The following is an 11,461-nucleotide window of genomic DNA, read 5'->3' as shown; positions in this document are numbered from 1 at the left end:
AGCCTTGGGTTCTAGTCCTGAACATACCATTCATAAATTGCATGGTCTTGGGTTAATGAAGAAATGAATCAAAAAGCTTTTATCAGGTGCTTCCAGTGTTCCAGAGAAAGTGAATAGAAAGCAGAACCTGTTGTTGTCCTCCAAGAACTTGCATCCTGTCATGGGAAACAATGGGGCAGCTAGGTGGTGCTGCAGTGGATAAAGCACTGGCCCTGGATTCAGGAGGACCTGAGTTCAAATCCAGCCTCAGACACTTGACACTTACTAGCTGTGTGACCTTGGACAAGTCACTTAACCCTCATTACCCTGCAAAAATAAATAAATAAACAGGGGCAGCTAGGTGGCACAGTGGATAAAGCACCAGCCCTGTATTCAGGAGGACCTGAGTTCAAATCCAGCCTCAGACACCTGCCACTTACTAGCTGTGTGACCTGGGCAAGTCACTTAACCCCCATTGCACCACAAAACAAAAACAAAAACAAGAAAAAAACAAAAATAAATAAATGAGTGAATGAATGAATGAATAAATATATAAATGAATGGATCCAAGATAATTTTATGAGAGAGGACACAAGGAGCTGGGAGTTTGAGCAGAAAAGGCCTCCTTGCAGAAGGTGATGCTTACACTGCGTCATGAAGGAAACTGGGGATGTTAAGAGGATAGGAGGATAGGAGGGAGTGCATTCCAGGCAAGGTCATAGAACAGGAGATGGAATATCGTGTGTGCCTCGGAGGGGCTGGGGCTATCTTTCTCTAATGCTATTGGCTCGAGCCCCAATTTTGATGTGTTCCCTCCATACTAACCACCATTGCTCAGTGTCTCGATTCCAGTTAATCAATTAATATCACTTAAATTTTACCAAAGGATATTTACTTTGATAATATAGGAAGAACAGATGCATGAACATTTTCCTCCTCAGTACTTCAGAGGGCACAATTTCTCCTCTGATATCCCAGCTATGTCTCTGGGAGAGTGGGCTCAGACTCAATGCAGCTTCTACATAGGTTTGGTTCCACCAAGTTCCCCTTCAAATTCAGCAATTTTGCTGAATGAATCCTTAGCTCAGCTACTGCTATGATGAGTTCTAAAGGCTTCTCTTTGCTCCTCAGGGCCTCAGTGCTTGATTGGTTGATGGCAAAACCTGGCAGGGACCTTGCTCCTGGATTTTCTGATGATTACCTCTCATGAGGTCATAGCCTCTATTCTCCCTAAAACGAAGGAAGAAATACTGAAGCAAAGAACTAAAGCTTATATTCAGGGGCCACGTGTTGGCCTTGGATTGGGAAAGTCCAAGACTTCTCCCCTTGTACCGTTGTATCTCTTCTCTCACCAGAGTGTTACTGGGCATTTTTGTTTTTGCAAACCAGAAGACAGGCTTTGGACAACTCATGCTCTTTGAATGTCTCTCCTCTTCCCCATCCCAGTTTTGACTATATAGTTAATAAAAGAAGCCCCCTTTTACCACATGGTTAGCAGAGTCTAACCAGTTACAGAATGTCTATATATTAGAAAGATCCTTTGCATTGTCACAAATGACACTGTGAACTTAATAAAGGTGAACATTTCCCTATCGAAAAGCCAGAGATGAGGCCTGCATTCAAGACTGTGGCTCTCTTCCTGCACACAGCTTGTTGGTGCTTTTTTTGGAGGGCTAGGGAGGGGATTATTTTTCATATTGAACATAGTAGCTCCAACACTGCCCTGATTGCCTGTCCCTTTCTGAACTCCTGCTCTCTTCTGTTTATTTCTTAAATGATTTGTTAATGCTCTTTGTCCTTCTCTTCCTTTTTTTTAGTATCACTATTACTACTCCACCAGTCAGGCCCAACTCCTCCTGCCTTTACAGATAAAAAGCCCTCCTTTCTTAGAATAACCATTGCAACCAAATCCACACATTGGCTTCATTTGAAGATGAAGAAGGGTCTCCTCCTGCACTGCTGCCTAGGTGGTATTGCTCTTGAAAGAGACACTATGGTCCTGCTCTTAGCAGTCCTTTGAATGCTGGCCAAGGTCACAGTGTGCATCACGAGTGCACCCAGGGGGAAGACTTGGACAAAGGGAAACACTTTGATCTAGTGCTGGCTGACCCCACAGCCTTACTTTCTGCTCAATGAGCCAACCTCTCTCTAAGTTAGCCAGAAATGTATGTTTCTGCTTCTTTTGGGTAATGCCTTGAGTGGCTGGGGGCAGAGTCCTCAGGAAGGTGTAGAGAAGGCCCTGACCCAGAAGACGGGTGGCCATAGCAGCATACTGGGATCAGCTCACTCTAGCAGCCACTGAGCACCTGGGAGTGCCTTGTGATGGAAGAAAACCTACCAACAGACTGACTGCATGGAAGGAGATCATACCAGGGAGAGATAAGCAACAACAGATAGGCAGGCGAGCCTGGATTGCAACTGTAAGTGATTTTGGGGATATCCAAAGGAGGACCTTAGATAGTGTGGTCTTTTTATTTTTGATGTGGGCGTGTGTGTGTGTGCGCGTGTGTGTAGGGAGAAGCCAGGTGAAGAGGAACACTCCTGTCCAACAGGGCATATCTTTCCCAGATTTCTGAGTTGGGGCTAGAGCCAGGAGGATTCCTCCCATCCTGATAGCTTAAACCCTCTGCCCAAAAGGACTGTGCATGAAATGAGAGGGCTGGGCTTTCACGATCTTACATGATTGCTAAGGTCTATTCTAGCTTGAAAGTCTTCATTACTGGGGATGTGTCAATGTAAGTGCAGAAATTAGAGGCCTCACCCAGATGGGAAGCCATAACAATAGAGGCTGTATTTTGGTCCCAAAGTCTCCCTCCTCTGCCTCTCCCCCCTCCCACCAATAAAAGGGAGGACAGATTCTCTTCCTAGAATTTCTGGGCAGTGATGACATTTCAGGATGAAAGAAGGGGATGAGTTGGCTAGAGAAAGAACATGATTAGCCAGGCCACACAGAGACTTTCCTTCACTGTAAGGAAGGCTAAGAAAAACCCCACATTAATAAGGTCACTTGGACCAAGGCTAGTCCAGAGGCTCCAAAGTCTTGATGGCAAGAAGCTGGAAATTCATTCACCAAACATTGGATCCCCACAGGAAAATGGTAAATTTCCTATCACTTACCAGCAAACTTTTTTGACAGGCAGCTTGGTGGCACAGTGAATAGAGCACTGATAGGCTTGGAAGGTAGGAAGATCTGGGTTCAAATTCTGTCTCACACACTCACTAGCTGTGTAACTTTGGGCTGGTTACACTTAATTGCTATCTACCTGAGTTTCATCTATAGAATGGGACCAATAACAGCATTCACCTCCCAGGCTTCTTGTAGGTCTCAAATGAAGTAAGTAAAGTGTTTTGTAGACTCTAAAGTACAAAGTAAATACCCTCTATTATTTATCTTTATATCTGAGCTTAAGATTTAAACCAAATAAGGGGCAACTAGATGGCACAGTGGATAGAGCACCGGCCTTGGAGTCAGGAGTACCTGAGTTCAAATCTGGCCTCAGACACTTAACACTTACTAGCTGTGTGACCCTGGGCAAGTCACTTAACCCCAATTGCCTCACTAAAAAAAAAAAAAAAGATTTAAACCAAATAAGCCTTTTTTTGGTGGGGGGGATGACACTATTTTGATCCTGGAGTAAGCCACAACCAAAATGATAAAGTAACCATAGAATCAGTGAAAAATTAATTAAGGGCAGTGAGCGTGTAATCTTATTTAATCAGTGGAACCAGTAACGTGATAATAAACAGATTTTCAGAATCCCTTGTATGTTAAAGCCAGCAGGGGAAACATGAGCGAGGTGGAAGGGGTGGAGGGAGCTCCTGTGTCTAACCTGTCAAGGCTAGCTTCTTGCCACCGCCCCAATCCAGAACCAGGAACCCAGCTTAGCGTTTGGCCAAGGCCAGCTCTGAGGGGGGGAAGCCGGCCTCCCTTTCTTCCTTCCTCAGAATTGACCTTGAAAGCGATCATTCTGCAAGGGGCACTTGCAAGGGGCCACTAAAGAAAACTGGGCTTGTGAGGGCTCACAATGAATAGCCAGCAAATCCTGAGGTATCTGAGCTTCCCTGCCTTTAGTCGAACAAAGGAGGGGGGCACCCTGAGAGGAACTTCTGTGCCACTCTCTTCTTCTTTTTTTTGCGGGACAATGAGGGTTAAGTGACTTACCCAGGGTCACACAGCTAGTAAGTGTCAAGTGTCTGAGGCTGGATTTGAACTCAGGTCAGTGCTTTATCCACCTAGCTGCCCCCCAATTCTATGCCACTCTCTTCTACCCCATCCCCAGTAAAACAGACTGTCTCTCTGTGTGTCTCCTCTCTTTCTCAGAATATGGGCCTATGCTAAGTGCTGAAATGGAGTTTAAACTAACTTGAAACCTAAAGAACTCCAGCTTTGTTTTCAGCACTCCCAAGACTCTAGTTTACTGGGAAAGCAAACAATATCCCACTGCTTTTCGGTGAAACACTTCCTCTATTGGAGCAGGTTTTCTTAACTATAGTTAATTGCCTGTGCTGCATATCTGTATCCTACTTTCATTGCCTGTCCCATATAGTACCTGAAGATTGCAAAAGCAGAAAACAACGATGACAAGAACTGGCATTTATATTATACTTTATGGTTTGTAAAGTGCTTTACAAATACTGCTTTATTTCATCATCTCAGCAGCCCTGGCAAGTAGGTGCTCTGGGACGGAGCTGTGCCCACTTCATTTGATTCCCCAGGAGAGAAAGTGACTTGCCCAGGATATGCGTCTTAAAAATGGGGTTTACCGGGTTTTTTTTTTTTACCCTTTTATAGCTGAGGCAGACAGAGATCAGCTTTGTTTGAACTCAGGTATCCCTGCCGCCAGGTCTAACAGCGCATCCACAGCTGTACCCAGCTTCCTGGAATATTTTCTCTCCAATATACTTTGGATGTTTCTGAACTGTGAGTTTATTTTTCTGTACTCTTATGTTTTACTGTATCTTGTCAGTAGTGTAGGCCATAGTGTGAGGGCAGAGGAAGCATTCCCTTTGGTTTTTTGCTTTTTCTGTATAGAAAAATCACAGTGATTACACTCAAAGATTTCTATCTCTCTGCCTCTCTCTGTCTTTCTCTGTCTCTCTCTGTCTCTCTGTCTCCCTCTCTGTCTCTCTTTATCTTTCTGTCTGTCTCTGTCTCTCTGTCTGTTTCTGTCTCTGTCTCTATCTCTGTCTCTCTGTCTCTGTCTCTTTCTCTGTGTCTCTCTGTCTCCCTCTCTGTTTATCTCTGTGTCTCTCTGTCTCCATCTCTCTGTCTCTGTTTCTGTCTGTCTCCGTCTCTCTGTCTCTGTCTCTCTGTCTTTCTCTCTGTTTCTCTTTCTGTCTCTCTCTGTCTGTCTCTCTGTCTCTGTCTCTCTCTGTCTGTCTCTGTCTCTGTCTCTCTATCTCTCTCTGTGTCTCTGTCTCTTTCTCCCTCTCTATTTTTCTCTGTCTCCCTCTCTGTTTATCTCTGTCTCTCTGTCTCTCTTTGTCTCTCTGTCTCCCTCTCTATTTATCTCTGTCTCTGTCTCTCTGTCTCTCTCTGTCTCTCGCTGCATCTCCCTTGTACTGCAAATAAGAATGTCTGTTGAGTAGCAATTGTGCAGTTTTTCTTTCTGGTAGCTCAGCCAACCTCATAAACTCCACTCTTCAGATCAAGCAGAATGCAGTAGCCCAGGCTGGAGAGGCTAGGAAAATGTCTAGCTTGCATTCAAATCTGCTTCCACCAGAAACCTCTTTCTCCCTGCTATGACTAGGAGAAACATGTTGCAATATTTGCATAAAGTGAATGTTTTGTGAACCTCGTTTCGGGTAAACACAGCCCTGAAGGGCTTGTACGGGACAGCGTTTTTCTGGTGCGGGGCACAGGGTAAATATGACTTTGTCCTACTGGTGCTCCATGGCCCTGCTGGCAAATACTCTTTGATGTGTGAAAACACATCAAAGCGCTGGCTTGGTGCTGCTCAGGGACTTCGGCATAGCCTTCTGGAGAGATTTTTCTGGAGGACTGTTGCTGCTTGGATTGGGAGTGGGAGGTAATAAGCTAGCAGAGCTAGGGGGGAGGGGAGGGGGTGATGTGGCAAAGAGCTATGAGTGCCCTGATCTGTTGTGGAGAAGGCTGAGCTGCTGCCACCACAGTGCTTCGGAATGGAATCCCTGGGGCGTCGTGGGGGTCACAGCAACTCTATAATGGGGGGGGCAGACTGTAGAAAGCCTCTGGAATTCTGACTCACAAGAGCTGGGTGTGAGGCCCACCTTTGCTTCCTTCTAGCTGGGTGCTGGTGGCCAAATACTTGTCTTTTCTAGCTCTCAGGTCTCTCCATTATAAAGGGAGGTAGTGGGGGTACCGGATAGAAATCTGCACTGGTAACTGAGAGAAGCTCGGGTTCAAAGCCTGTTTTTGACACTTATACCCTGGGTATAAGTTTGATTTAATGTCTTCGGAGCCTCCCTTTCTCCCCTCAGTGGTAAAGTGAGGTGGAGTAATAGTGTCACCCTCACAGGGTTATTGTGAGGGTGCCGCATAAGCTCTGACAGGTTCTAAATTCTGCTTTATGAGAACCAGAAATGCTCCTCACTGAGGAATCCTGGGGGCATGGAAACCCATGAAATAAAGAAGACAATATATCCCTCAGTATTGTGTAGCCCCTTTCTATGGTGATTTTTTTTTTTTTTTGCAGAGCAATGAGGGTTAAGTGACTTGCCCATGGTCACACACCTAGTGTCAAGTGTCTGAGGCCAGATTTGAACTCAGGTCCTCCTGAATCCAGGGCTGGTGCTTTATCCACTGCGCTACCTAGCTGTCCCCCTTCTATAGTGATAGAAGTAGAGTGGTGGAAAGGGGGGCAGGGGGCAGGAAGAATTTTTAGGCTAGATATAAGCATTGACTTAGATGCAGGTACTCTAAATGTGAGATTCTTGTCATGCAATGAATACCAAATGGGCACATGCTACTGGAGGAACTCAACTGCATCAATCTGGATACTGTTGCATGGCAGAAAATGCTCTGGGCCCATTATCCCAGAGCCAGGCTACTATATTTCTTTTTCGGCATTCTAGGGATACCCCTGATGGATTGGTGTCTCTTCTTGACTATCATTAATTCAGACCTTCATTTTTGGGCATCCCCAGAATGTCCCCCAAATTCCCCCTCCCATTAGCTACCAGTGACTAGCAACATAGTTCCATGCAATCACTTAACATCAATTAGCTTTTATAAATGGATATTCAAAGACATAGCAAAAACAGAAGTACAGGGGGCAGCTAGGTGGCGCAGTGGATAAAGCACTGGCCTTGGATTCAGGAGTACCTGAGTTCAAATCCGGCCTCAGAAACTTGACACTTACTAGCTGTGTGACCCTGGGCAAGTCACTTAACTCTCATTGCCCTGCAAAAAAAAAAAAAAACAACAACAAAACAAAACAAAACAAAAAACCAGAAGTACAGAAATTTCTTTCCGATACCTTAGGGGCACTCCCTCCCCAATACCACTTTGGGTTCTGAGGAGAGTAGGCTCAGACAGTACAGGTCCACCAAATTCAAATCCAAATGCAGTCCTGCCAGATAAGTTCAGAACAGTAACATGCAAAATCTGGACTTCACTGACCTTTAAAAACTCATAAAGCCATAGCCTCCATGTTAATCTCCTTCACTTCCAACAAAAGAATAAACCTTGGGGTAAAGGACTAAGGCCATTTCCTCGGGCCACATGTCTTGGATGGGAAGATGCCTTAAAGGCATCCTCTCTCACTGGGAGGGAGTCAGACCCATGTAGGAAGGCGGAAACTTACTAAAGCTTTTTGAAGGTGCCTTCATTTCTGACTCCACCACTCTAGCTAATCAGAGAGATGGTTTTTCATCATGTCATTAGCAGACTGGAACCAGTTTCAGAATGTCTGTGTACACTTCCAAGTTATCTTCAAGGCATTCCCATTACACTTGTTTGTGTGTCTTCCCCATTTTGTGGAGGCATCCAGGTGGGTGCAGTGGTTAGAGTGTTAGAGACAGAGTCAGAAGACCTGAGATCGAATCTTGCCTCAGATGCTTACTAGCTGGGTGACCCTGGGCAAGTCACTTTACCTCTTTCTGTCTCCGTGTCCTCGTCTACCTCACAAAGGATTTGTGGGACCAAATGTGATAACATATATAAAGTACTTGTAAACCTTAAAACACTGTATAAATTCTGTTGCTTCTTTTTTGTTATCTGAGGGCAAAAATGAACAAAATTTCCCAGAAGAGTCAACTTTAATCTCCATGCCCATGTACTCTATCTATTGTATAGAATGAAGAGGTAGGAAAATCTCATCAAGAATTTGACAAGGCCCATCAAATTAAATCATCATATAATTTGATACTTAAAGACTTGAATGAAAAGGTGAGGATGGTGAGAAATATCTTGGAAAATATTGATCAGGAAGAAGAGAACAAGAGAAGCTAAAGACTTGCAGACTACCCAGAAGCTTGTACCTATATATGAAAACTATATTTGAGAAAAAGAACGAGAAGGCTTGGGATATGGTTAGTAGTTTTAGCAGGCCAGAAAGAACTCATTATTGAGGTGAGACTGCCCTGCATCAGCAGTATGACTACCAACTTGCCAGAGAAAACAGAAAAAGAAATAGTAAGTCTAAAATAAATATGAGAGAATACATAGCATGCCATTATAGCAAGTCCATCCTGACCTATTTAAAGAAGTTATTGATGATGAAAAAAGGGATGTGGATGGAAGAGAGGACATAGACACAGACTATAATAATTTCATACAGTATCTTGACTGATGTAATCAATTTACATAAGTGAGACCAAAGCAAAGCTTTTAAATGAATCAAAAATTCATTAAGTACCTACTATATGTGAAGCTCTAGTCAACTTGAATGCAAATGCTGCAAATAGGCAGTTCTTGCTCTTATGAAGCTCAGATTCTAATGGCAGAGCCAGAAAACATTTCAGTTAACAAGTCCCATGGAAAAGTCCCATGGTCCTTGGGTTACAGCAGCAAAGCAGGTGGCCAGGCTTGTTCTTTAATGTCACTTCCACTGATACAATGACATCAGTTTCTGATGTTAAATCATTCAACAGGACTTTGGTGGTAAGAACTTTCCTTTGGGAGTTGTGGCAGTGGCCAGGCTGCACCTCCATGGGCTTTGCTTCCCAGGAGGATGGCTGAGGGTTAGGGTTAGAAGTGACCTTGAAAAATGTGTTTCCAAGAAGATAATCAGGGCTGGTCTTTCATATGGTTGGAGTGGTAGTATGACCTGGTGGGAAGGGCTCTTTGGAAAGCCTCCACCCACCAAACTTCCTCCACTAGAATGTCCCACTCTTGGAAATGCCAAATTAGTAGGTTACACTTTTTAAAACTGACAAAGCTTTATCTTGGGCGACTGGCTTGCTGACAACAGCCAAGGAGAAATATATGCAGAGGAAACCAGGAGTGTGCACTGCTTGTGACTTCCAAAAGGCCACTCCCATCTCTCTCAAAGAACTCACTACCAACACTGGTCTAGGGCTATGATGACTTCAGATCATAGCTCTCTTGGCTTTTATTTCTTTGGTTTATCACCTTGGGCTGGCTAAGAAAGTTGTCACAGGAAGAATGTCTCAGTTTGTGAGTTCCTGGGAAGACTATATTTCTCTGTTTCCTGCTGGGGAAAGAGGAGAACCAGATGCTTCCCTGCTGGTGTTCTGACTTGATCCTCTCTCTCAAATCCCCCTCATTTTCCTTCGTTAACTCCTTTCACTCACAGAAAAGAGGTGAAGCCAAAACTCTGTGTGTCAGGCAATTAGCAACTGTCTCCTCCCAGTCTCAGAGTCACAATAAGAGGAATTTGTCTTTGAGGACAGCAGGGCTCACTCATGTCACCCAGCCTGGTCTGTGAGGTTCAGTATTCTAATCTCAGCCTCATTACGGACAAGGGTGACAGTCACAAGAGCCTCTTCTTTCAAAGGTTTTCAAGGAGAGAGCAGAAAGGCGCAAATCCAGGGCTAAATGCATGTCTCTGCTAAAGTCCAACAAGATGGAGGTGACCACACCTTCTAGCCTCTTAGTCTAGGCTGAATTCTTGCTGAATAGTGAATAATCTTCTGAATTCTTAGTTCATGATTTTAGTGGCCAAGGGGCTCCTGGGAAAGCATCTCTGTCTCTATGCTTGTTCCAATGCATTTTTAGGTTCTGAACCAGGCTTACATAAATATTATCTCGTGTGACTTTTCTTTTACCTTGGAATATAGATAATGCTTCCATGATCTCATTTTATATATGAGGAAACTGAGGCTTTAAGAATTTAAAGGACTTGCTCCCAGTAATATAGTGTCAGATAAGATTCAAATCCAGGTCTTCCCCGCCCCCCAGAATTCTTCTCACTCCATCATGCCAGTACCTATAGCTTAAGGAACTGAGTCTCCACATGGTCCTTTCTGGGCAACTCTTTAGGACTCTGAGCTGCCAGTGGCTTGCTGATCTACATCGGTGTACGGTGTACTACATGGGAGTTTCCTATGCCTAAGAAAGCCTGGGTCCAGATGCCAAAATCCCAACTTGGTCATTCCAGTCCAAATTGTTTGCAAACAGCCTTTAGAAATGTTAGCATTTTTTATTCCAGGAATCAAAGCTCATATTGTTTTTAAAATTCCAGTTTTATTGAAGCCTTTTGTTTTTCCATCCTAATCATTTCCATGTTGCAGTGCCCCTCTCCCCTCCCCTCTGCCAATTTGTGAGCCCTCCCTTGTAATAAAGAAAATTAAGTAACACCCAACAACACATCTGTGGATCAGTGCTCCCATAGTCCTGCAGTGCTCCAAGGAAAGGCAAGAGGTAGATTTTCTGTTTCTTCTCCTGGGCCAGCTAAAATTGGCCATGACATTTATACGGGGTTTGGCTTCATTTAAAGTTTATTTTGCAGTGGTACTGTTGAATTAGCCATGGAATGTTAGAATCAGAAGGGACCAATGTCCATCTTATAGGGCCCCTCATTTTGGGATGGAAGCCCCGGAGAAGTGATGTGATTTGCCCAAGGAAGCCAGGCCTAGGACCCAGGCCTCCTTGATCATTACTCTTTACAATGAAACACTGAATCCATCATGTCATTGGCTGTAGATCCTATTTGTGCCTTGAGGAATCAAACTCCATTCCTTTTGATTCTTCCCTCCCCAAGCCCCATTTCCTCTCAGTGACAATTTGTTACACTCTGGCTGTTGGTTTTAGATGTCTCTAATGACAGGAATGAAAAGTGACAAGTTTCACAGCGATGAAAATATTTGCATCAAAAGGCAACCAATGTGACATTTCCATCACTCTTGGGTGTGATTTTCAGAAGTCGCTTCAGTGATGCTATGAAAGACCCATCCATCATGTTCTTGGAAGTCATCCTTTGTCATGGAGATTTGTTTGTAGCCTTGAAAAAACCCCACACAACACCTGTGGGCAATTCAGACACTGCTGCAGTGGGTTGGCTTGCTCAAGGGATATTTTTGGTCAATGGTCCTTTCCTGG

General features: G+C 44.2%; 1 protein-coding gene across 3 annotated transcripts in view; it reads left to right on the top strand.

Moving 5' to 3' along the window:
• Nucleotides 1–2,101: 2,101 nt before the first annotated feature.
• IL13RA2 (interleukin 13 receptor subunit alpha 2) overlaps nt 2,102–11,461 on the top strand; it is a 45,126-nt gene continuing 35,766 nt past the window's right edge. Inside the window, exon 1 of one of the 3 annotated variants that reach the window (XM_043973663.1) lies at nt 2,102–2,399. Coding sequence is in view for 1 of the 3 variants with exons in the window: in XM_043973662.1 (XP_043829597.1) it covers nt 3,074–3,076 (3 nt within the window). In the remaining 2 variants the exon portion in view is untranslated. Of the gene's footprint in view, nt 2,400–3,052; nt 3,077–5,946; nt 6,009–11,461 lie in introns of those variants that run through there. The other 2 variants (XM_043973662.1, XM_043973664.1) reach the window with 2 other exon arrangements.

The sequence above is a fragment of the Dromiciops gliroides genome, chromosome X (assembly GCF_019393635.1).
Source record: "Dromiciops gliroides isolate mDroGli1 chromosome X, mDroGli1.pri, whole genome shotgun sequence".
Taxonomy (NCBI): Eukaryota; Metazoa; Chordata; class Mammalia; order Microbiotheria; family Microbiotheriidae; genus Dromiciops; species Dromiciops gliroides.
The sequence above is the reverse complement of the archived record's forward strand: the minus strand, read 5'-3'. Positions and strand labels throughout refer to the sequence as shown.